The following is a 26,429-nucleotide window of genomic DNA, read 5'->3' as shown; positions in this document are numbered from 1 at the left end:
CATCCACATGCAGAGAAAAAAGCTTCAATCCATACCTCACATCATATCCAGAAATTAACTAAACATGGGTCACAGACTTAAATGTAAAATATACAATAATTACATTTGTAGAGGAAAATGCAAGAGGAAATGTTTGTGATCCTGGGTTAGGGAAAGATTTTTTTTTTTGATGTAATAACCTAAGATAATCCCTAAAAGAAAAAAATTGATAAGCTGGATTCCACCAACATTATGAACTGCTGTTCTTCAAAACACACTTTTAAGAGAAGAAAATATAACCCATGGATCAGAAGATAAGATTAACCAATTACATGTCTGGTGAGGAACTTGCAGCCAGCATATACAAAGAAATCTCAAAATTTAAGAAGACAACCCAATTTAAAAACATGGGCACAAGGGGTCAAGAGGTGCCTCATTAAAGCAGATCTATGGAACTCAAATAGGCACATGAAAAGATGCTCAAATCACTTGTCATTAGGGAATTTCAAATCAAAACTACAATAGTATACTTCAACACACCTTTTAGGATGTCCACAATTAAAGGGTGACCATGCCAAGGACTAGTGAGGGTATGAAACAACCAGGACACCGTTGGTGGGAATGTAATGTGGCACAGCCATTTTGGAAACCAGTTTGGCCGTTTCTTAAAAGGTTCTCTTTTAATTACATCATAGCATAGGGGCCAGCCGTTCCAATCCCAAGTCTACAGCCAGAAGAAAGGAAAGCATACGCCTGTACAAAGGCTGGCATACAAGTGTTCATAGCGGCTGTATTTATAATAGCCCCAGACTGGAAACAATCCAGTGTCTTTCAGTGTAGGAATGGATAAACACGTGGTGGTGTTCCCATACCGCGGAACACCAACTGAGCTAGGAACAGGAGTGAATCATGGATCCATGAAACCGCATGATGAATCTCGAGGTAATTAGGTTGCATGAAAGAGATGGGACAAAATACAAAAGTCTGGCAAATTCAGACTAAAATATAGTGACCGAAAGCAGATCAGTGGGGGGATGGAAGAGAGCAGGGGGCAGGGAACCTTGGGATGGGGACCGGTGCGTGCGCTATCTTGATTGTGGGGACAGTTCCATGGATGCATATGTAGGTCCGCATGAAGCAGATCGCACATTTAAAACGCGCAGTTTACTGTATTCTGACCACACCTGAGTCAAGCTACTTAAAAAAATGTGTTGTTGGAATCCGGCTTCCTTCAGCCGCTCCGAAGACCCGGCGGTCCTGGTACCTCTCTGTCCCTGTTCTCCTCTCCAGTGATCCTGGGAGGTGGTGCCCCTGCTTCGGTCATAGCCCTCCGCGCCTGCTCTGACCGCGGTGATTTTATTCAATCCTCACCCCGGCGAGAGAAGAAATGAGAGAAGAAATGATAAGCCCGAGGGCAGGGACGAGAACATTTTGACTAAAGAAGTGTCAAGATGACAAAATGCAAGCTCAGAAACCCAAGCCTAATTCCTGCGCTCCGACGCCGTGGCCCCCCGCGGCCTCTCCCGGGCCCTCGCGGGCCCCGCGGGGACCGACGCCCTGCAGGCTCAGCCGCGGGGCCCGACGGGCAGCTGCGGGACTCGCCGAACCCCGGCGCCTGGGCGGGCGGTGGGCTCCGGGCCGAGGTGCCCCTGCAAATGCGGAGCACAGCTCGGCTTCCTGTGGGACTCCGAAGCCCCGCCCGAGGAGCTAACCATTTATGTCACACTGTGACAATTATTCTGCATAAAATTATCATTAAAAACCCTAATTTTTCAGCCTCCAACCCCGCCAGTGGCCTTTTAGCATTCTTCAGCGCCGGCGTCTGCAGGCCTGTGATCACGGCGCTCATTACCTCGGTGTGGGGCCTCCCGCCTCGCGCTCGCAATCAAGCGCTAATTATACCCGCCCGGGGGCCGGGGGCCGGGGGCCGGGGGATCTGGGTTCAGGGGGCCGGGGCATAGGGGTCCGGGGTCCGGGGTCCCGGGCTCTGGGCCCGGAGGAGAACCCAGTACTCTCTGGGGCGTGGCAGGGTCTGGGTCTGGGGTCTTAGGGGTTCCGTCTGAGTCGCGAGTCAGGAGCTGGGGTAGGAGCTCAGGTCGGTGAGGGGTCTGGGGTCTGGGGTTCAGGGTCTGGGTAGGGTGGTGGGTGCAAGGGTAGGGACCAAGGGCGGGTCGCGGTCTGGGGTCAGGGCGCAGGGGGTGTCTGAGGCCCGTGGCCGGGCCCGGGATCAGTTAGGTTCTGCTGCGGTGTGGGGGAAGGGGGGCACAGGGTCTGGGGGCGGAGTCCGGAGGTGGGGGTGGCTGGCTGGGCCCCGGAGCGGGGACAGCGGCCCGGGTCCGGATTCCAGGTAGGGTGAGGACGCGGGGTGTGCCCGGGTCCTGGGGCATAGGCTGAGGCTAGGTGCAGGGTCCAGGCTTGGGGCTGGGGCCGGATCTAGGGGCGGTGGGAGCTCGGAGGCGGGGCCGGGGACGGAGGGGCGTGGCCGGCTTCTGGAGGCCCGGCCCAGGTCGGCTCCGGGTCTGCAGCCGCGGTCTGGGGCCCTGCCCGGCCGCGCGTCCTTACCCGAGCGAGGCGGCGGTGAGGCAGAGGTGCAGGGGCGTTAGGCCCTCGGCGCTGAGCAGGTCGGGGTCGGCGCCGTGCTGCAGCAGCAGCTGGGCGCAGGCCGTGTGGCCTCCTAGGCAGGCCTCGTGCAGGGCTCCCTGGCCGCCCGGGCTGGCGTCGGGGTCTGCACCGCGGCTGAGCAGGTGGCGCACGCAGGCGGTGTGGCCGCGGGCCGCCGCGATGCACAGGGGGGTGGTGAGCTCGCGCTTGTACTCTAGGGTCCAGAGGCCTGTGGGAGAGGAGAGGTAAAGTGAATGGGGGGAGTGGGGAGGGGGCAGTGTCCACTGTGGACGATGTAGGGTGAAACCATTTCTTAGAATTAGCCACCAGGCAGGCGTGTAGATAAATAAAGATACATATAGACCAAAGAGAGGCATATAAAGACCCAGAGGGCTGGGATGGGGTGGATATTTCCTACCTTAGGGAAACGGAGGTGGGAGGACAAAGGCAGACAGGGGCAGAGAGAGCTCTTGAGGGAAAACCAGCGCAGGGAAGTTGGAAGGAGAGTCGCGAGGCCCAGGAGAGGTGGTGCGGAGGAAGGTGGATTAAAATAGAGACGGATAGGGCCAGGATAGGGCCACAACCGAGCCAGAGGGAATGGAGGGTATCGAGAAGCAAGAGGGTCTTGCCAAATACGGGGGTGACGGGGGCCTGGGCTAGGATTTGAGGAGTGAAGGGCTGACCCAGTGGGTGGCTGGTGGGAGGATGTAAGCCAGGAATTCACATTTTCCAGGCTCTGAATTTGGGACAGCTTGAAGCAGGAGAGTGAGCTGTGGATTTTTCTGGAATCCAGCTCTCTCTCACTGAACCCCAAACTTACCCCTTTGTCATTAACAGGAGAAGACAGCAGACAGAACAAACTGACCTGCGGAGCCAAGGTTGCTTAAGGAAAGGCCTTACAAAGTTTAGTCCTCTTGGAAGTGCTGGGTTTCAGAGGCTCCCTTTGATGTGGTGTCCACATTCAGCACAATTCTGGTTTGTTTCTTTGCGCTCTTTAGGGTTGTGTGTGTGTGTGCGTGTGTATAGGGTTGCTCTTTCTTGGTGGATGAATGAAGCGGGTGCTATACATTGTACTTGTCTGAAAACTTTGGGCTTTCAAAAGGCCCGTGGAAGGTTGTTAGCGGCCAGGAGCGCTCGTGGAAATGGGGGAAGCGGTCCCCGGTGAATGCACTTCAAGGGACAGGATTTCACATGGCAGGGATGCCTTCTGATAATGATGGAAGAATCGATATCATGGCTGTAATGAGCTGCAGAGGAGACCCTTTTCAGAGGCCACCTCCTTCCTGGGACCCATGCTGAGCCAGTTTTGAAAGACCACTCATAATTACCTACCTGTATGTAGTGCGGAGTTCCAGCCTTCTCTGGGTCCCCAAGGCCAAGCCTGCGGGCTGTTGCCCACTCACTGGGGGATGTGGGGCCTATTGTCCTGGCAGTGGGTGATGGTGGCCAGAGGCCAGCTCCTGGTTTTGATTGTACTCATTTTCCTGAGCTAGGAAGTCTACTCACTGGGTGGGCTGGTGGGCGTCTAGGAAGGGGGTACTCCATTCTCCAGGTCACACCAAGTTCCCAGCCCAACTCTGCCCACCCTGGCAGCCCTGTTCACCCACCCTGGATTCCTGAGACTTCCTGTGGACTGATGGAAGGGATCTCGTGTGGACCTTTGGCTCGGTGTGGGGTCAGCACCCCTGTCCAGGTCCTGGGAGATGGTGATAAGCTTCCACAAGGCTTTCAGGAAAACCTGACTTCTGGGGCAGCTGTGTGGATCAGAAAGCTTGCATCCGGTGCCTGTAATCTCCACTCCCACTCCCTGGTCCAGGTTCTGGCACCAGGAGGAACAAGGACATAGGATTCTCCCCATGTAGTTCATCCCTCCTCAAGCCAACGCTCTCCTTGGATTGCGAACTAGAGGAAGCCAGCATTCCTGGATGTACTGAGGTGCTGGGGGACAAGCACTGTGAGCAGGCTAGTGTTACCCCCTTCCCCATGGCCCCCTTCAGGGGGAGCAGTAACTGGCTACCAGCAAGTCCTCATATGGGAGAGGGCGCTGTTCCCAAGCCATGTTTGGTCATTTCTGCGGCTTGGGTGAGCTGCAGAGTGGGTAAGCGGAGTGGGTAAGCGGAAAAGAGCAGGGGATGCGGCCGTCCCCAGGGCCACCCGCCCTCTCTTCGCAGTCCACATGAGGCCAGAGACCAGCCCCGGCTCTCAGGGTGGCCCCTTCCACGGCAACAGTTTATCGCCTTGGTGGCTGGGATGCCCTAAGTTTCTGTGGCTCGGGTGTGCCGTGGAAAACCAGCAGAAGGCACGGGGTGGAAAGAGTAAGGCAGAAGAAAGGAAGGAGCCCTTCGACTCAGACCACGGGTTAACACGAATGCTTATTTGAAACCGCAACATTTGAGGGTGGGTGGGTGTGTCCAGGGCTGGGAGGCATGGGATTAAAAAAAAATGACATTGATTGAGTGTGCAAGCAGTTGGCATTCTTGGCCGAATCACCACCCAGCTCCTGGGAGGAATGCATGCCCCTGTCTGGGGCAGATGAAGGAGGGGAGGCCCGGAAGGGCTCCAGGACCCCCCTGAGCTGGGGGGTGGTGTGACCCAGACTGCGGCTGCCCTTGCCTTCCCTGAAGCCCATGCTGCCTCACTGTTTGCACTGAGCTGCTTAGCCCTTTGACAATTTGGGGTTTATTTCCTTCTCCCTGGGTGGGGTATAAACGGGATGGTGTCTGTTCTTTGGAAGCTGATCTTCTGCATTCTCTGCCTGCCTGAACCCACAAGTAAGGCACATGGGACATGGGACAGTGGCCACTGACCCACTGACCATAGAGTCTCACATCCTTTTGGTCTGGCTGGGCTGCAGTGGCTTCCAACACATGAACCCTTTTGGAAATGTCTTGTGTCTGGAGACCCCGGGCGGAGGGGGAAGGATGCTCAAAGCAGAGTGCCAGCTGAGAATACCCTGGCTGAAGCCTGCTGATCAGCAAGTCTCCTCAGCCCGGGTGGGCAAATGGAGAGTGTCTCTCTCCATGGGAGGGTCTCGTGCAGACCCAGCACATAGTGGTGTTCAGGCTGCAAGAATGCCCTCAGATATATGACTTAGGGACCTCTGATTTCTTCCCCTCCCTCCCCCATTCTCAGGCTCTCCTGGGTTCTGGGAGGAGCACCTGCTGAGGGCTCTCCCTCTGTTGTTGCTGGCTGTGCCCCAGCCACCCCGCTGTAGCTGTGGTGTTCACAGGTTCATAGAAGGACCTGGAGCAGAGCTGTGTGCCAGGGGACCTGCCTCCCTGGCTGCCAGACCCAGGCACTGGCAGATCAGCTCCCAAACCAAGACTGTCTTTTAAAGATGAGAGGCACCTTCCAGCATCAGATGGGTACTTCTCACCCACATTTTGGCCTTTCCAATTTGATTTCTTACATCTCATCATCTAAGACATTGTGCCAACCAAATTTCATTTATAGACGTCCCTCACTTGCGTGTGTTAAATGCAGCGCCAAAGTGAGCAGTCTGCACCCTAGAGTTCCTCGTCTGGAGGAGAGTTAGTAGCTCCTTAAATGTACACAGCTGAGCTTTAAAGGAGAAAGCATACCTGACAGTCCAAATGTGGCTGGGGATGCCACCTGCCACTCCATCTCATCCTTCTTGATCTCAAACACCACGTTGGCATCCTGGAAGGAGCGGTTCATGAGCTGCTGCAGACGGCTCAGATCTCCTGTGACCAAGGCAGCATGGTACTGGAGCACTGGGGACCCAGCTCTCGCTTGAGGCTCTTTTTCCATCTTCTGAAAGATTTGAAGTTCTCCTCTAACTGGCTCTGGCCATCTCTCCATTGCAATGCCCTTGGTTTCAGAAAAGCTCTCCAGGAAGGCGAAAGATGGTCTTATGGAGCGTGAGCTATTTCTATTGTCATTACTCAATTGTCATCCAGCCGGGGCTCGGTGCTGGTGTATTTATAACTCCTGCGGGCTCCGATGTGATCATGGTTACTTGATATGACCAGCGTCGTGTGACCACTGACATGCCCGAGTGCTCAGCCACCCCCTTGTGATTATATAGATTTGACTTCCAGAGACAGATACATCTGTTTATCTCCAAAACAGCTCTCCACAGGAGGGCAGGCACCCGATGATGGGCGGAGCTCCTTTTCCTGCTCTGTAGGTTGTCTTCTTGTTGTTGGCCTATCGCTTTCTTTGCTGCTGTGGACAAGGGTGGGCGGACGTGTGTTCTGAAGGCTGTGTGAGCCCTGAGCATGTATAAGGAGCCCCAGCTGGATGCTGCAAATGACCAGGCTGTCCCCAAGTGTCCCTGGGTGGGAGGCTCCATAAGGTAGACCACGGATTCCCAAAGGCATCATCTTGGACCCCTGGTGGCTTGTGAATTTCTTTCAGTTGTTGAGAACTCATCTCCAAAGGCCCATAGAAATGCCACAGTCTCTGTTTCTGAAATGAATGGGAGCAGCTTTTTATTAGCAACTTACTAGTTATTTGCTACAGTTTAGTGCAGGGCTTTATTTTATTGTCTAAAAATTAATAAAATCATTTTTTTCTCATAATGTGGGTAATACACATTCTTACATCTTTTTTTCCCAGTTCTTGTTTTTCTCCCACTAGGAAGTTGGGATGGGCCACCGTGGTTGGGCTATAGCATTCTTTGCTATGTCCGTGTCAATGATGATAAAAGATGTGTGGCTGGAGGCTAGAGGGCAGACGGAGGCCCAGGGAAGGGGCTGCTTGGATGGTCCAAAGGGGACATGGTGGAGCACGTGCCTGGGACAGTGATGCACAGAGATGCTGAGGGAGGGGAAAGAACAGCAGCCACCATCCACGCAGCTCCAGTGTTGGACACGCATCCGTGGGATCGGACACACCCCCGTGGGATCCTGTTGCTTTATGGTGTTGCAGTCAAAGAAATGACAGAGACGACAGGAAGAAAGACTTGAACTCAAGGAATAGGGGTCATAGGGGAAACGCAGGCTTGGTCACAGCCAAACTTCTTAAGCACCCTCTTCCCCCATGTTCCTGTCTCTTGATCTTTGTACCTCAAAGCGCCCCTTGACTCCTTCTGTTCTTCTAAGCACGCCCACTCCCACTCTTTGTTTTGAACAGTAATTCACCAAGACTTTCCACAACAACAGCAGGCCCAGCAGAGTACCCTTGATCTTCCTTAGAAGAGGTAAAGGGTGAAGGTGAAATCACCTGCATTAATCATTTAATACAGATATGGTTCTACCCTGGTTATAGAGCTGATTTGCAGGCATAAATGTACATGCATGGACTGACCCAAGGCCTGGAGTTTCCCTCACGTGGTAGAACTCAGATCTCCTCTGCTGAAGAGGGCTGTGGGGTTGCTGAGAAGAGGGAGATGTGCTCATCTGTCTGGTCACTGTGATGCCTTCATGCAGGCAGATAAACAGTGTTGACGGTGTCCCCAAAGCTGGTGACACACAGTGTGCAGGTAGGAGAGACTTGGTCACAGCCTGAGCCAGCTGCCATGGGGCTGCAGGTTAATGGTCCTCACTGTGGTTGTCTGATGTCTGGGCCGAGGCTCAGTACAGAGGGTGCCGAAGGGTCCACGGAGTTTAGCTCTCAGGGCTCAAGGTGAGTTGCAGGAGGAGGCTCTTTCTACCCAAATGTCCCCAGCACATGGCTTTCTGTCCGGGGCCCCCATAGGTGGGCAGCCTTGATGCCATTTGCAGAAGAGAAAACCAGGACTCTGAGGTCCAGGTAACTTGCTCAAGGCTTCTCAATCCTGAGATTGTCAGCACTCAAACACCTGACTGTGAGCACAAGGACTTCCTACCTAGCCCTCACTACTGCCGTTGCCCATGACACATTTTAGCACGGGGATTGGTAGTTCTCTGATGGTGTATGGTGTCTCAGGCCTCCAAGTGTATGTACATGCTGTCCCCTGTACCTGGCATTCTGGTGGTCCCCTTGCCACCTGGCTGGCCATTCTTCAATGCTCAGCTTAGATTCCCTTCACTTCCATGGCTAGTCCTGTTGTCTGTTCTGGCACTCTGTCCATGGTACCTGGCTCACTGTTGATTGCTGCTCTTGTCTCTGCCCCCCCACTGGACCATGAACATCTGCTTCTTCATCTGCATGGGGGTTCTTAGTACCTAGCACAGTGTTGTCACTGTGGTCCTCAACTGGTCTTCAGTGGAGATGGTGAAAGAACGAATGGATTGATCTCTTTGAAATTTGCTCAAGTGCACTGAAATTCCTCTTGTTCTTGGCCATCTGCTACCTTTTTCCCTTAGGGAATTTAGGTGGTAAACTAGCCCCATGGCTGGCCAAGGACAGGGACTCAGATGCTGGAGCTGTTGTTCTGCCTCAGATCTGTGAGCTTCAGTGTACACCCTACCTTTCCCCACATGTCAAAATGCTTTACCAAATTTCATAGGTCTGTCTATTGAATGCTTCATGGAGGCTCTTTATTTTCATATTCCAGTATAATTAACACATGACATTATATTAGTTTCCAGGGCACAATAGAATGATTCAATAATTCTATGAATTTCTCAGTGCTCATCATGGTAAGCGTGCTTGTTGAGCATCTTTTCATGTGTTTGGTGGCCATCTGTATGTCATCTTTGAAAAAATGTCTATTGAGGTCCTCTGCTCATTTTTAGTTGGATTATTATTATGGTCATTTTGGTGTTGAGTTATAGAAGTTCTTTATATATTTTGGATATTTATCCCTTATCGGATATATCATTTGCAAATATCTTCTCCCATTCAGTAGGCTGCCCTTTCGCCTGTTGATGGTTTCCTTTGCTGTGCAGAAGCTTTTTATTTTGGTGTAATCTCAATAGTTTAATCTTGCTTTTGTTTCCCTTGCCAAAAGAGACATAACTAGAAAAATGTTTCTACGGTTGATATCAGAGAAATTACTGCTTATGTTTTCTTCTTGGAATTTTATGGTTTCAGGTCTCACATTTAGGTCTTTATTTCATTTTGAGTTTATTTTTGTGTATGGTATAAGAAGGTGGTCCAGTTTCCTTCTTCTGCATGTTGCTGTCCAGTTTTACCAGCACCATTTGGTGGAGAATGTCTCTTTCCCACTGGATATTCACAGATTAATCAACCATATAAATATGGGTTTATTTTTGGACTCTATTCCATCCTATTGAACTATGTGTCTATCTTTGTGCCACTACCATACTGTTTTGATTACTACAGTTTTCTAGTGTATCTTGAAATCTGGGATTGTGGTACCTCCACTTCAGCTTTGTTCTTCTTTTTAAGATGGCTTTGGCTATTTTTTTCTTTTAGTTCTGTAAATAATGTTGGTATAGGAATTGCATTCAATCTGTAGATTGCTTTGGGTGGTATGGACATTTTTAACAATATTGGTTCTCCCAATCCATGAAAATGGATCCATGAGGGTCCTTTAAAAAGTCGTTTCACATATTTTAAATTTTACCTCCCTTGTCTCCATCAGCAGTGGCAAAGAGAGAATCAGTGTCATCAGTGGAACAGCCAAGATTTTTTTCAAGACCCCTCCCGTGTGCCTGAAACACTGCTGGGTGCTATGGACAGGGTAGTGGTAAAGAATATAACCACGTTTGCAAGGGACGCACAGCCTCTATCGGCCGTAAGAGGCTTGTGCGTACAGAAAATGACAAAAGGCAACACTACATAGACCATATCCCGTATCAGTTGTACACTAGCATAAAGCCAACCACTCTCCCCACTTCATTCATACACTAGGCAGTTACTCTATTTGTTCTTTGGATTTTTCATTTCTATAAGCTTAGCCATTTTGCCATGTTATTTTTCTCAGACTGATTGTGATTAGGTTCATTTCGGAAGGACTTACTCATACACAACTATAATATGATCCAACTCGGACTTCACTTTAAACCAGAGAATTCCTTTGTTCCTGATGTATTTTGTCGTGGGTTATTTTTAGAAGGGGTGGGAAAACTGGAGGTGAGGCCTGGGATAAGAGCCATTCTGGCCTGTGTTCCGAGTTAAATTTAGCTTTCCATGCATTATATTTGTCAACAGCGCCCTAAGTATCCAAGCCTGACTTCAGACACGGTTCTTTGTGAGAGCTTTAAAAATAGCCCACGGGAGACAGCATTGATTTTACAAGTAGGACATGTAGATTACTTCAGGAGCATGACGGAGGCGTCTTGTTTTTGTTTTTGTTTTTTTAAAGAGCAATAATAGCCATATGTGGTCATTACGTTAAAAAACAAAATAAAACAAAAAACAAAAAACTCTACAAACACTTAAAAACCAATTCAGTCGTTCCTCTATTCATTCAATAAGCATTCATGGGTTATTATGCTCTAGGGTGTGTGGTTAGGTTTTGGGGATACAGAGACAAAAAATACAAGAATCCTGCCCCCAAGGATCACACAAGAAAGAGCAGTGACCACAGGACCCTAACATAGAGGAGTTTTTTAGTCCTCCTTCCCACCAGCTGAATGATGTCCTTTGGTGACAGGTGAACAGCACTGTTTCCTGATCCAACACTGGGCTCCTTCTTGCCCATGGTACAACAGTTCTCTCCATCCATACCTTGCGTGGGTTGGGCTATTTTAATTTTATTTTTATTGTCTTCACCCTTCTCAGCTTAGTCAGAGCCAATGCGTAAGCTTTAAGATACAACTCAGACCTTATCTTCTCTGCCTATTTTAGTCCATGTGAAAACTCAATTCCTTCCAAGAGTGAATTTGTATATAATGTTGCTGAGCAATTATTAAAATCCTTGAAGAATTGTGATAAAACAGAAGGACCAGAAAGACCAGAGTTTTAGTTTTCAAATAAATAAAGAATTTGATCCCTCAAAGTCTAAATTGACATCAGTGCTGGGCGAGATCCCTAAGAAGGATGAAAAGGATGGTTTGGGAACATTTAGAAAAGGGAGTGGGGATACTTGGAGCTCTGTGGGTCACTAGAACAAGTCATGGTGGATAAAAGAATTTTTCTTTGTGACATGGAGTCATTCATTAATATGTAGGGGGATGTAGGCATGGGGTATAGTCACCTGCAGTGGTAAGTTTCCTGGAAACCTTTTAGAGAAGGTGGAAAAAAAAATATGGGTCTTCTTTTAGGAAAGTCTTGCTAAAAAACTGCAACTTGAGAAGTAATACACATGGCATATGCCGAGCAGGGGTTCAAATCTTGGCTGTCAAATGGAACCACCTGGGGACATTAAAAAGATACAGATGTCTGGATCTCACCTGAGAGGTCCTGGTGTCACGGGGTGGGGAATGCAGCGTGGGCATCAGGTCTGTTAGATACCCTCACCACCACCACAGGGGCTTCTAATGTGTAGACAAGGTTTTCCTCTGATCCTGTACAATATATGCTTATGGATGATTTACATGGCATATGGAAAGGTGGATATCCAGTTGATGAGTGACATGGATCATGACAATCACAATCGCAAAAGATCTCAACAGGCCAGAGCAATGGGCTGATTCAACTGATGCCCCAAGGTGACCTTAAAACCCTAGCCACATAGGATCCCACTGTCCTCTGGGTCACATGGCTGAGACCGTTGCATGCTGCTGGGGGCTCCCGTTTGTGGTACCAGAATTTTTTTTCTCGATTTTAGGGCCAGAGGTTAATGGTGCTAGGTGACATAAACACTGCAGATTATCTGACGGTATTTTAAACCATTCAGAGAGCGTCTTGGTCCAGAGTAACTTGTGTCATTCAGGTGTCAGTTTGAGTTCCCTTCCTCCCTGGGACGCTGGCAGCACCTCTGCTTTGCCTCCTCATGTTTTTCTTGACTTCCTGTCTGCTCAGACTGTGTATGCTCTGCCCTGCCCCCACACTGGGGCACAACATTGGTTCCTGAGTTTTTTGGTCTGGTGTGTTTGCTTTTATATCCACTACCAACATCACGTAGGGAGTTTGGCGACTATCCTGAAGGTATGAAGGGTTCGGCACCATGTGCAGTCTTACCCCACCTCTCTCCTCCATCTGCACTTCCTCTGTCTCTGGTGCAACCACTGAAGTCCCTCCTCCCCTCCTTTCTCCTTCATTGTGGTTCCATGCATTCTCAGGCCCGGCCAGTTCCAGCTTCTCCTCCAGAGACATGGTCCAGGAAATTCGTCTGAACAAATACCGTGTCCTTCTTGAAAGAAGGGGACTCTGATGAAAAGAACCTTCTCCAAATCAGTATGCTTAATAGTTTTGGTTCTTTAGAGGAACTATCAAATGGTACCTATCTGATGGAAGAACTTCGTTTGTATCTGTGGACCATTTCAGAGAACTACACAGATTTGACTGTGGTGGCCTTTTATTGGAGTAATCTTGGGAAAAGAAGGACAAAAATCCAAATAGGGATGGATACCCAGCTTCTATCCGGACAACTCAGTGAATGAACTAAATCTCTCTAACAATTGCCCACGTAGTCAACTGGTCTTGAATATAACTTTGCAAAGACTATTTTTTGGATTTGAATCATAAACACGTTTTATCCATAGGAGACACAAAAACTGAAGGGCCAGTAGCTCATGAGAGGGAGTTTTGGCCTCGGAATCAGATAAGATGGAAAAGTAAAAATCCGCCTTAAAATTATGAGATATACAAATGGTACCGTTTGGATGAATGGTAGTTCTTCTTCTCGAGTGATGTCAGGATCTTTGTATTCCGCCATTGAACTGATGAATGATGCTCTTTTGCTCAGAAGCGTCTGAGGATGAGCTCTGCCGGTACTCAGTGGAAAAATCTAGTTGAGCTTGAAATGTGGGTTTTATTACAGGGTCAGACTGTTTTTTCTTCAGGACAGAGACTTTCCATGTGTTCAGGCCACGAAGTAGATTTTCACTCCCTGCTATTTCTTTGTGTTCTTGGAGAGAGCCAAATGTGTGGATTTTTTCCTGGGCCATTGGGCAAATGTCTGCTTCCTTCTGGGGTCAAGTGTCCAAGTAAATGGATAAGTTAAGACAGCAAGTCATTCCCCAGGTGGACATTGTGAGATTCTGAGCACTTTCTCAAATATGTGAATATGTATCGTTAGCCTGGTTGGTTCATACTTCCTACACGAATTGTTTCTCTAAATGGCCGTGTATGAAATTCGATCAGACCCTAGATGTTCACATTACTACCGCTTGGCCAAGTGCTAAGATCTTACTGTGAAAGCACTTTCACTGTAAATCATTTTATCTTGTTTTGGTCCCCACTGTCCCATTTAATTTCTAAGGGTCACTCCTCCTTCATCCCCACTCCCCGTAGCTTTTTCAAATAATAAAAAAAAAGTTTTTAGAATAATAAGCTAGGCGGGTGTGTAAGGCTCTGCTTTCCAGAGCTCCAGGACACATTCACCCATGTACCAGAGTTAGTCACACAGACATTAATATAAAAAATGTTAAAATATCTCAACCTTTTCTCTGAATAACAATGTTAGCACAGCACACCTCATTTAACAAAACATTAAAACATTTTACTTCCTCAGATCAAGTGTATCTATTAATAATGACTTAAATTGTCTGTACTGATTTCACATTATTAAGAAATCTCATTCCCATCATGTGGAAGAACACAATATGGCGGGGGGGGCAGTTTGCAGTGGGAACACCTCGCTAACCTATTTTGCCGACATGGCTACCCAGCCCAACTCAGATCATGCAAAACAACAGAGTCCCTTCTCATTATGAATGCAATCTTATCCAAAGGTCAAGTGCTGCTTTCATCCAGAGCCTAAGAGAGCTTTTTTGGAAGCTCTGAACCAAAGGTGCCCTTGAGGGCTGCATATCCACTGTGGTAGAGTGTGAAACAGGGCCGCCAGATCCTGAACACGCACAGCCAAGAGTAAATAGCCCTGGAAGGACATTTATAGACTCAGGGGACATTGCTGGAAAACATATTATCGAAGCTTTCCCTGATAAAGGTGACAACGTTTCTTTACGACTGTCATGGGGATTTAATTACATGATAAAATTGCAGCTCCTGCCTCTTGAGACAAATTGCATGTTAAGACTGATTGTTTTCTATGAATCTCACACTGAGAGCGAAATACTTCTCTCTTGAAGTTGCTTTGATCTGATCGTTATGTCCTGTCACCCTTCATATCCCTTCTAGATACGAGAACTTGGCTGATCCTGCGGTTGAAGAAGGGGGGCTCCTGGTGGGCTTGCTCGGTTGCTTTGCAGCTCGGCATGGAGCAGAGTGGGGCCAGTTTTGTCTGATGGATTTAAAGTTGGCTTCACTCATGTTTTAGTTGGTAAAAAATGAGAACTTTGGGCTTCCAACAGAAAGATAGGAAAAAGGCATTAAAAGAAATGAAAATGACTATTACAGACATATATAATATATAATTTTACTAATTTCAAAGGCGAGTTAAAATAAGATTTTTTTAAAAGTCAAATTTTGGAAAACTTTGGTGAAACTGTTGCTTCTTAATTTGCAGATAGAAGGGTACATTTCTGTGCAATTTGGAAATATTCCATGTTGAGCTGATACATATGGGGGATTTTTCAGGTGCTAGCAGCCTAGCAGCCTACAGAGGCAAAGAGTAGAAGCCCTTGCCTGTAGGAAGTGTTGCACTTTGTGGGAGAGATAGATGAGGCAACCAGTAACTAGTGAGTGGGATGAGATCACTGCCAATGACAGGTGCAGGTCCGATGGGGAGAATGCAACAAACAGAGCATTATAGTGATGGGAAGTAGGGATGGGACAGACTTTCTCCACAGGAGGCATCTGAGCAAAGCACAGAGGGGGTTGAGGTACAAGGCTAGCTCATGTCCCTTGGAGGGTGTCTGTTTCCTTTCCTTGACCTATAGTGGGGATGAGCAACTGTACCCTATTATTTTTGGCTGAGCAAGAGGCAAGGTGTAGCCTCAGAGCTGCATTGCATGGGGCCATGAGTGCCGTCTGGAAGGGGGGTCAGGCAGAGGAAAGCTTGTAGGTAGTAAAGAAAAGCAGCATCCAGCAGGCCCAGGAAGTCAGAACATAGGTGAGTGGCAGGGACTAGACCTTTGGTGGACATGGAGAGGGGCTGCCCAGACCCTACTCTTAGGGAGGACTTGTTACCCTGATGCAACTCCTTCGGGGTTTGTCTCAGCTGTAGAGAGCTGCCTTACTCCAGAATACACCTCTCAAGGGAGCCAGATCCCATGACCTCTTAGGTGTGTGGAGAGGTCCTGACATCTTGACCTGATGTGGGAAAACTGTGAGAAGGGTCTCCGCTCCAGAGGTCCCCTAGGGTTGGCCACACATGGCACTGTGCCTCCTGTGTCATAGATCAACTTCTCCTCTGCCAGTCTGATTTTCTCCCTCTTTTCACAGGTGTTCATGCCCTGCAAATATCCTGTGAGGCAAACTCCCCTCAGCATCAGACTGTGAGCCCGAGTCTCTTGGACCACCTGGAAGGATCGGGGAGTGATGTGTTATTAGAGCAGGTGAAGACAGGAGAGCAGAGAGATGGCCTGCTCAAGAGCCAAGAAGGGTGTAAGGGATTGATAGTGTCATTGGGGTATTTTTAAAAAAGATTTTATTTATTTGACACAGAGAGAGCAAGCGAGTGAGAGAGACAGAGAGCAAGCACCAGCAGGGGGAACAGCAGGCAGAGGAAGAACAGGCTTCCTGCTATGCAAGGAGCCTGATGTGGGTTCGATCCCAGGCCCCCAGGATCATGACCTGAACCAAAGGTGGGCACTTCATCGGCTGAGCCACCCAGGCTCCCCTAGGGAATGGTTTTAACCAGAGTTTCTAGCCACTAGTTAAGCACCTGGGATTTTTTTTTTTTTTTTTGGTCTCAATTTGCCATGGGTTGATTCTTTTTTAAAGTACAATTAAAATTAATTACAAGAAAAAATATAATGGAAAAAAGTCTGGTAATCACACACTGTCGTATTAATTGTCAAGTTGCTGTCAATATTTTTAAAACTCACTGTCAATTTCCATGGCAAACACTTAGCAGAGTGTCATCTGCCTCTCACTGTGCTCTGACTAGTGCTATTTTCCATCACTCACCGGGGTACAGGTCAGGTGAAAGGATGCTGGCAGAAGTGCTTAAGGGTAAGTTAGCTCCTGGCACATCTTTCAGGCCCTTGAACACTTGCTATAAAATTTGAACTAGAAGGTATTGGACAGAGGTCACTAGACTTTTTCTGCAAAGTGCCAGAGAGCAAACATTTTAGGTTTTGTAGGTCATATGGTCCCTGTGGCAAATTCAGCTATGCCATGATAGAATGAAAGTAGTCATTGATAATATGTAAATGAATGAGCATGGCCAATCAAACCTTACTTGTAAAAACTAGCAGCCAGGACTGGGGCCATAATTTCTTGACCTTTGCTGTAGGCAGTAGGGAGCCACTGCAGGTTTGTGGGAGGGGAGAGACAGGCACCTTCAAATAGGAAACTGTCATTGCACCCTTCTCTCTGTGTGCCTTTCCCACTCCTCACTCGAGTGAACCTGCTCTCTATTCTCAAGGCAAGCTCAACTCAACAACACTCAGCAGAGCATCCAGGTACCCTGGCACACATTTGACATATTTTCCTCACTTACATCTCTCTTCTGGTTTGCTGAACTTCTTGAATCTGTAAATTTATGTCTTTCATCAAATTTGGGAAATGCTTGGAATCTATTTCTAAATATTTCTTCTGCTCCATTATCTTCCTTCTCTCTTTCTTGGACTCCATTTGGATATTAGATCTTCTAAATTGTCCCACAGTCTCTGTTCATTTTCTTTTCTATCGTTTTACTTGCTGTTCTTCAGGTTGGATACTTTCTGTTGATCTATTTTCAAATTCATAGACCCTCTTCTGTTAAGCCCATTGTTGACTACAACAAAGCCAATTCTAACTTCAAGGGTGGTGGGTGAGTTTTATTGTTTTAGGGATTCAATTAATAGAGAAGGAGGCACCTCCTTGGCCCCAGTCTCTCCACTGCCATCTTTCCTATTAGAAGATCTCATTCTATTGCTGAATGGATCCTCACTGCCTTTCCAAGATAAGTGTAAACCCTCGTCTAGAATTTGTGGTCTCACTTTGTGCTATCTATCCCAACTTACTTGCCTCAATTTTCTCCCCCTACTCTGATTTACACAGTCTCATTTTCAGGCAGGTCACTCTTCATTGCACAGGGTGTTGTGCCCCAGCATGCTTCACTTTTTCTCAATCTGCTCCCTCTATTTGGATTCCCTTGCTTTTGATTACAGCTTGTTGAGAACATATCCATCTATCAAGGACCAGCCCAAGAGAATTTTAGTGTCCCCCATATGTTATGTGGTCTGTTAATATTTATTATGTACCTACTGTGTGCCACGATATGGTGAATAGGACAAACCCAGTCCCCGTTCATATCCAGTTGCTGAATTCAGTACTGGAAGATAATAGGCAATGAGATGGAGAAGTAGAACCAAGCTACAGGTAGTCATTTGCCACTTCCAATTAGTGCCTTAGGAATGTTTTTCCTGAACAGAGCTCACCATTGCAGGAACCGCCATCCTCCTGGGAAGGAGAAAAGCCTCTTTCCTATCATCCTCATTTCTTTTTGTTCTTTCAAAACTCTCCAGTGTGCTTGGGAGTGATGCTAATAGAAGTATGTCATCAGCATACATTATTTCTTTATTAGCCTGTTTCTCAATTTTGATTCTGAAAATATCTTGATTTAGTCTAATTGCAATTTTACCGTGTTCCACAGGCAGTGACAATTCATACTGGGGGGAGCTGAGATGTGACCCTGTAGGATTTTTCTTCCTGCCCCATATGCTCTGAAGCTGGACCATTAGCTCTAAGGCATGCATCTCATCTCATCACAGTGACTCAACCTGCTTCTGGGGAAGAAGAGAGCCTAGGGTGTGTATCTGGTTGAAAGAAAAGAAATATCTTTATTCTAGGTGGTGGGAGATATTTTTCTGTATCTAAAGCAAAGGCTAGAGCCATTTTATTCCTAAATAATTTAACTATATTCAAAGATAATCTGATGTTATTGTAGGAAAGTGTATTTCTAATAAATTCCACTTGATCTGGGTGAATCAATTCAGGCAGCGCATAATTGAGTCTGTTAGCAAGGACTTTAGCAAGAATTTTGCAATCAGTGTTAATTAAGAAGATGGGACAATAATTTGTGCATAATTCCGGATCTTTTCCTGGCTTGTGAATCAAAGTAATAAGAGCAATGCTCCGGCTGGTGGTGGGATAGTGTCATTAGGTGCTGATTTATAAGTACTTAGAAAGGTTTAATTTCATTTTGCTTCGAGCAGGGTCTCCCTGCCCCCACATCGTCTGCTCAGGGTGTACAGCCGAGATGGCGGAGTGCTTCCCTCTCTATCCTTCCCTGTCACTGCTGACCTCCTGCTTTCCATTTCTGTTTTATTTGGCAGCCAAGGACCCCATTTATTCATCCATGTTTTTTCTTAATACTCTTACTTGAATTATTTGAAGCCAGAGACTCCATGCTATTGATGTGTGTGGGCATGAGTATATGTGTGTGTAAGGTAAAGTAAAAGGGCTGTATGCAGCTTCAGTGGGGAAATTTGTTCATGGATCTTGCTGAAAAATGCGTCTCGGTGGGTACGTATCAAGAGCCCTTGACTAAAACTCAGGAAACATACCTTGTTTACACACTGCTGCTAACTGGTTGTTGACCAGTGGAGAAACAGATGTGAGCCTCAGTGTCTCCATCTGTAAAATGCAGCTGTAAGATGGGTGAACTACAGGCATCATGGAATGCTGGGAAGAGTGTTGGATTTATACTTTTCATCGGCTGTGAGGCCTCGGGTGAGTAACATACCCTCTTAGAGCCCCTTTTTCCTCAGCTGGGTAAGCAGGAAAGTCAATAGCCCTTGGGAAATACGTACTTAATGAAGGTCCTTGATACCTGTGATTGCTCTCTCTTTGCCTCCACTTAGGGTTGGTTCCAGTTCTAACATGTTCTGGTTTGGGGACGTATTAGCCCTAAAGATTAGAACAGGCTGGACTTGTGCCAAGCCACTGCTTATTTGGTGCATTCAAGTTCATAAATCAGTCTCCCAGCGCCCTCCAGGAGATACCTTCTTTCTCCCATTGTGGAGTTAGCCATTCTTTTGCATGTGGGACGGGGTCTACACAGGGCTCTGTTAGGATGCTCCAGACTTCCGAAGGCAACGGGGTTTTGTTAATGGCCTCCATAAACACAAGTCATTGGTCTCAAAACCTTAGTTAGCACAATTTATAAAGACCCTGAGAGATGAGCCAACCAACCCCATGTTCTTAAAGTGAGGATATTAAGATTCAGAGAGATGGACTGACAAGTTCAAGGCCATGGAGACAGTGGTGGAGCCAAGGCAAGAACTGGGTCATCTCACTGTTAGTTTCTTGCCGTCCCCAATACACCATTCTCAGAGCCACCAGCAACATACGTGCTTCTGTCATTAGTTCAAATCTGAGTCCTACAAGGGAGGAGCTGTGCTCATTTCACTGACATTTGACTGTTGGGTTTGTCCTGGGTGATGTTCTCCTCCATGCACAGGGAAGGGGTGGCAGGTGTGACCCAAAGTGATGGTGGACTCAGTGTCAAGCCTACAGGGGTGCTAGCTGGGTGAGAAGTTGCATTGCACAAACAGACCCCGTTTTGACGTTTATGCATATGCCTATCACACACTCCCCACAATCACTCCCCAAGTGTATACATGCTGCTGGGTGCGATCTCTTAATAAAAACCCAATTAGTATTTCTTTAACTTGCCTCCAGATGCTTAAATACCATTACCCCAAACACAACATAATGTCTCTAGTTTTCTGTTTCAATCAAGAATTCAAGTAGCATCTTGACTTGTATATAATATATCAGCAGCAAAATCATGGAATGCTGACATCCTTAATAATAGCAATTAGTAATCAGTTGTTTCTTAAGTAGTTTGATTACACCAGTTACCAAATTGTACAGTTGATGCATTTGGGGGCAAGAAGGGTCTCACCACCCCTCCCCCAGCCATCCTTTCTCCCTTTCCATGTTCTTGGTGGTTAGTGAGCTGATAGGCATTGAAAGATGCGAGGACAAATGATGCAATCATCACTAATATTAAAATATTAGCCAAAAGTAGAATTAAATATTTCTTTACAGAAAGGCTAACTCCAGTAGTATCCATGGGAAGGCAATCTGTCATGTCAGCAAAGGAGCTTAGACTATCCGTGCCAGGCAGCACACACAGACTTTGAGCTCCTTCTCAGGGCAAAGACCCTGTGCTAGGCTCTGGGTACCAATAAGTGTTCAATAAGGATCTCACCTTCAAGGAGTTGTTTTTAAGTTTTAAATATCTGGTGGGTATGGCAATTAGCCCAGCAAGGCCATGTGTTTCAGTAACTAATGGAGGCTGAGGCCATTATGTCTTTATGGAGGAGGAGAGTCTGTGGGCCAGGTGAACAGGGACAGTCCTCTAGTGGAGGCCATCCACTGAGCAGGGTCTGGAAGGAAGGGGTGGCCTAGGTGAGCAGAGGAGGTCCTCACGTGCCTCAGAATTTGGGTGCAGCCCTGGTGGGGAGGTTCCTATTGGAATGGGGTGGATGGCATAGATGGGGGAGTTGATTATTGGACAGCTGTGTGCTTGGTCCTGTCCACCTTATCATACACACACACACACACACACACACAGGTCGGGGGAATGCCCCATTCCTGGCCCATCCCAGTCCATCCTTGCAGGGGACATGTGAATAGTATCTTTAGGGAAATCCCAGCCAATGACCTTTCCCCTGCCTGTCTGCCAACTGTGTATGGAGGACACATGCTGCGCTTTGTCCCATGTTCTGTTAGGGCTAAAATTTCAAGTTCCTCTGACCTCAGTCCTCATCAAGGGGGGGCATCTACACCTGGGGAGATTTCTCCAGAAAAAGCTCCTCCCACCATTTTCTTAGCTGGTGCCTCCTTTTCTTTATGCTTTTATTGTGATGCTGACATGATGCATTGGAATAAATTATTATTATTGTTTTGTGTTCCCTTTGGTGGAATAGTAAGTTCCTAGTGCGATGAACATGGGGATTTCACTGACAGATAAGGTCCTTGTGTGTTCATAGTGACAAGCACATGAGAGAGAATGGTGACTTTTCTTTTTCTTATTTTTGAAAATCATTGTCTTTGGAACTAGACTCAAAAACCTGTCAACCAGGGGCGCCTGGGTGGCTCAGTGGTTTAGGCCTCTGCCTTCGGCTCAGGTCATGGTCTCAGGGTCCTGGGATCGAGCCCCGCATCGGGCTCTCTGCTCAGCGGGAGCCTGCTTCCCCCTCTCTCTGTCTGCCTCTCTGCCTAGCTCTGATTTCTCTCTGTCAAATAAATAAAATTAAAAAAAAAAAAAAACCTGTCAACCAGGGTTGTTCTTGGGATGGAAACTTTCTTCCTCTCCCCTAAATGCATTTACCAACATGCATCTTGGCTCCTGCCTCTCCTGGCCTGAGTGGACATTCCAAGTGCTGGTCCTCGCTGGCCCAGCCCCATTCCCCATCTTCACATTTCTCCCCTGGAGGAGAGTAAGTTCTTCACAGTATCCATTTTCAGTATGGGCTATATTTCAGCATATTGCCATAAGTTCTGACCACTCTTCAAGCCTTCTAAAGGCCTCACATGTATATTTAAATCCAAACAGCTCTTGTTCCTGCCAAGGATAGTCCTCAAGGACTCAAAGTTGCCTTGAGAAAGAGCTCATTTGCTCTCACACTCAGCAGAAAGGAACTCATGCTTCACTGCAGGCTGTGGCAATGAATCTTTGGGATCATCGCCTCAGAGAAGCACAGACATGGATGGGACCTCAACATTGATCCAAGCCGGTGTTTCCCAAAAAGCACCCACCTACAAACTACCAATTCCCCTGGTGACAAAACCACACCAAGCCTTTAATATGCCATTGTGCCAAACTCCAAGTGTATGATTCTGCAGGAATCATCTCCCAAGTTCATTCCATTATGGACCTCTGTTTGGGAAGCCCTCACTGAATCTCAGGTCACTGGCCCAGAAAGGGAAAGAGACTTTCCTAAGGTCACACAGCTCATTGGTGTCAGAGCCCAAGTTCCCTTCTTGAATATCCCGCTCCACGGCGGGAGCTTCTCCAGACCCCTGATGACCGCTTGGGGCTGATGTGCCTGGGCTGTGAGCCTGGGAGTCATCCCTCATATCACTCTTGTTTGTGTTCTCCACTCTCCATGTTGCCAGGCACACAGTAGGGGCTCAGAACACTGTCACAGTTAGGTCCCTCTGTTTTCGGTCTCCATGGGTAGCACCAGCCTCTACTTGTCACCAAGACCTTCCCATGGACCAACTCATGCAGTTCTCCTCTTTGTCACTGATCTTTGTGTTTATCCTGCTCTCTTGGTTGAGACCCTTGTCATCTCTCACCTAGAAACTGTCTCTAGTCACCTTCTAATTAGGCTCTCCTCCCCTTTCTTGTTTCCTTCAAATACTGCTTTCACATCATGCCCGGAGCAGCATGCCTAGAACACAAGACTGAGCACACTGCATGCTCTGCCTTGGATTCAAGGCCAGCCCTCTTTCCCTATAATAGAGTCACTGGTAATAAGATGTGCCTTAATCATTCAGGGTATGATCACCCTAACATGAAAATAACCCTGAAGTAACCCAAGCCCTTAAAACATGTCATCATCAACGAATTGTTCTTTCCTTTCTAAATGGTGCACTTCGGCAGGGAGAAGTATATACATATATGATTTAGGATGTGATGGGTTCATCGTGGGAAGGAACGAAACTCTCTTAAAACAAATGTCACTGCTTTCAAGTGTCCAGCAGAGTTGTGGTGGTTGGGGGACAGTGAAGATGGGGCAGGGCAATTAGTAATATGAAAAGAATGATATTTTAAATTGCGGGTTCCAAATACACACATCCCCAACCAGCATCGATGGCTTTGTAAAAGGGGATGTTGAGGGGGGACTTGCTTTTAAGCATAGCAGAAAACAGAGGGCATGACCACGGGGTGTAACAAATGTAGGCGGGGTTCAGGGACGGCAACCAGGCATGGCATAGACAAAGCAGGAACCCTCATCCCTGTGTCTGAAGGGGCAAGATGGGAGGTGAGAGCTGTCAGCCAGGAGCTGAGCTTTAGGCACAAGGATGAAGTCATTTCATTTGCTGCATCCAACAGGGGTCAGAGTGCATAAGGCAGGTGACGCAGGTCAGAAGGTCAGCTTCATAGATGGGCACAAGGCAGGCAGGGTGAGGTAGGGAGGGTGGCAAATGCAAAATATAGAGCTCAGTGCTGCAGGCGAAATTGCAGTTTATGATGACCGAGTTTCCTCCTCACACGCCAGGGCAATCTCCTGCACTGGGCAGCATCCCGGGTACTGGCTTGGTGAGACCGCAGTGCCTGTCTACGTGAAGCTAAGATCAGAACAGAGGCGTGTTGTTCTTTGGGCTTGTGGCTCCTGGGCCCTCACCCTGATTATGGCCACAGATATTAGGAAAACCAAGGAAAAGAAGAAGCGGGAGATGTTTTCTCCCTATAGCCTAATGCAGCTCATTTAACTCCCCAGTGAAAGGCAGCCAAGGGGGTACACCCATGCCATGGGGGAGCAGAGGGATTGTCACCCCCATCCAGACTGATCTGGATTCTCCCTCTTCATCACATGAAAGCCCCACTGGCTAGTACCAATGTCCCGTGCACACTCCTTTTTGATATATTTTCTGCTTGTGGGAGCATGTGTGTATGTGTGAGTGTGTGCATGTGTGTGTGTGTGTGCAGGTGTACATGTGTGTGCATGCAGGCATGTATGACAGGACTCAGTCTAGTGGGTTGACTGAGCCCTCTGTACACCTTGTAGGGCCCTAGCACCTCTGACAAGCTAGAACACAGGCCTCATATGTGCAGCATAAGGAATAGCACGGAGGACATTAGGAGAATGAAGGGAAAACTGAAGTGGGGGAATCAGAGGGGGAAACAAACCATGAGGGACTGTGGACTCCGAGAAACAAACTGAGGGTTTTCGAGGGGAGAGGGGTGGAATGATGGGTGAGCCTAGTGGTGGGTATTAAGGAGGGCACAGACTGCAGGGAGCCCTGGGTATTATATGCAAACAATGAATTATGGAACACTACATCAAAAACTAATGACGTACTGTATGGTGACTAACATAACACAATAAAAAAAGAAAGGAAATCTTGCACCAGGGCAAATAGTTCCATTTTTTATACAAAGAAGTTCTGCAAAATGACCAAAAAAAAAAAAAAAAGAAAAGAAAAGAAATGGGAAGAGATTGCGTCCCTGAATAGACACGTCCCATGTGTACAGGTCTACAAAGAAAAAGAAAGCCCTGTGGCTAAGACTTTGTCCTGAGCTGTACCAGAAGGACGGGTGGGCAGGCAGAGGACAAGGACCTGCACGCTTTTTCAGTTGCTGGCTCAAGGATAAATATATTCACCACCAGCAATGTTCAGGATGTGGTGAGACACACACTCTCACTGTCGGAGGAAACAGAAACCCTTTTAGAAAGCAGTTTGTTAACTTTTCTGTCCTTGTTTTCTTGCCCTTGTAATTCTGCTCCTAGGAATTTATTTTAAGGCTATTACTTGATGTGTTACAGGTAAACAATGAATCATGGAACACTACATCAAACTCTAATGATGTATGGTGACTAACATAACACAATAAAAAAATAAATTATTAAAAAAAGGATATTACCTGAATAGGAAAAAAAAACACCATACGAAGGCTGATAAAGATGCTAATTATGGCATTAATTATGGTAGTAAAAATGTAAACAAATATTCCTTTCTTGTTGGCATTCGGTTTAAGTATTTTGTGATTAATCACCTCAATAGGTGATTGAAATTAAGAAGACTATGTAGCATCATGGAAAATACTTTAGATATATTAACTCAACAGAGCAGAACACAAAATTACATTGCAGGCATGGCTATAAGGGAGGGGGGAAATCTACACATGCAGAAAAAGTGGAGAAATGGAAACAGGTGTGTGGGAGGACGGCGACCCCAGGAGTGCTTGTCCTCTGTTTAAATTGTTTGTAGCAGGTACCAGGGGTTGCATAGCAACACACATGGTGCATGCAGCCAAGTGTGTACATATATAAACAAGAACCAGACGGGCAAGCCTCCAGCATGTGCCGTTTTCACCCATTCACCCTTCCACCTCCAGGAACGGCCCACCCCTCATCATGGGGAATTCGGTGTCAGACACACGCTGGTTACCTACGAGAGCACCAACTGGCAGCTGAGCCGCAGGGTCCTTCATCCAGTCATCATTGTCCAGTTCTATCACGGCGTCCACGTGCCCCACTTCCGTGCAGATCAAGTGGGTCACCCTCTCCTCATCCTTGGCGTCCAGGGCAGACTTTAATCTCCTCACTAAATCTGAGTGGAGCGGGTAATCCGGAAGGCGATCAGAGTTGGACATCGTCATGCTGTTTGTGCATCGACCAAACTTCTCAACTGAGTCCAAAGGTAGCAGCTGTGGCGCGCAGGGCACTGTGGGCGTTGCTTTAAATAGAACAAACCCGGCTCGTCTTTCAGCTGCTGGGGAGGGCCATTGGCTGGCGGCCCTTTTCTTCAAAGGGCCATGAGAATCAAGCTTCCTGAAGGTCGCCAATTAAGATTATTCTAGGGATGGGGCAGTAGACATGTTGGTAAGTGGAGGAAGGAGATAAGGGGACAGCATTTTAAAAGAGAACTCTCATAGGTACTGTTGAGCAATGCCCTCTTTCAGCAAAAGTGAGATTTTTTTCGTGAAAGTGATTGAAAGGGGAAGTATTACCCAGTGGTCCACTTTCCTTCTTTTCTTGAACATTGACATGATGTGTGGAGATGTGGCAACCATATTATAGCCATGAGGTGACAGTCAAGAGTGAAGGATCAACATACTGAGGAGAATGGAATAGAAGGAGGGGGAGAGATGGCTTCTCAATGACATTTCTGGACCTTTGCTTTAGCTCTGGGCGGCCAACCACCAGACTTCC

At 47.4% G+C, this 26,429-nt stretch overlaps 1 protein-coding gene across 3 annotated transcripts in view; it reads right to left on the bottom strand.

Annotated features, from left to right (window-relative positions):
* ASB18 (ankyrin repeat and SOCS box containing 18) overlaps positions 1 to 25,901 on the bottom strand; it is a gene marked incomplete at its 5' end in the record, with an annotated part of 62,518 nt that extends 36,617 nt beyond the window's left edge. For 2 of the 3 annotated variants that reach the window (XM_080799170.1, XM_080799171.1), the window contains 2 exons: positions 2,542 to 2,809; positions 25,666 to 25,901. In XM_080799170.1, the coding sequence (XP_080655296.1) occupies positions 2,542 to 2,809; positions 25,666 to 25,876 (479 nt within the window). Of the gene's footprint in view, positions 1 to 2,541; positions 2,810 to 6,161; positions 6,285 to 25,665 lie in introns of all 3 variants that reach the window. The other variant, XM_080799172.1, reaches the window with a different exon arrangement.
* Between the last annotated feature and the right edge of the window lie 528 nt (positions 25,902 to 26,429).

This window comes from Martes martes (genome assembly GCF_963455335.1).
Source record: "Martes martes genome assembly, chromosome: 3".
Taxonomy (NCBI): domain Eukaryota; kingdom Metazoa; phylum Chordata; class Mammalia; order Carnivora; family Mustelidae; genus Martes; species Martes martes.
This window is presented reverse-complemented; position numbering and strand designations above follow the sequence as displayed.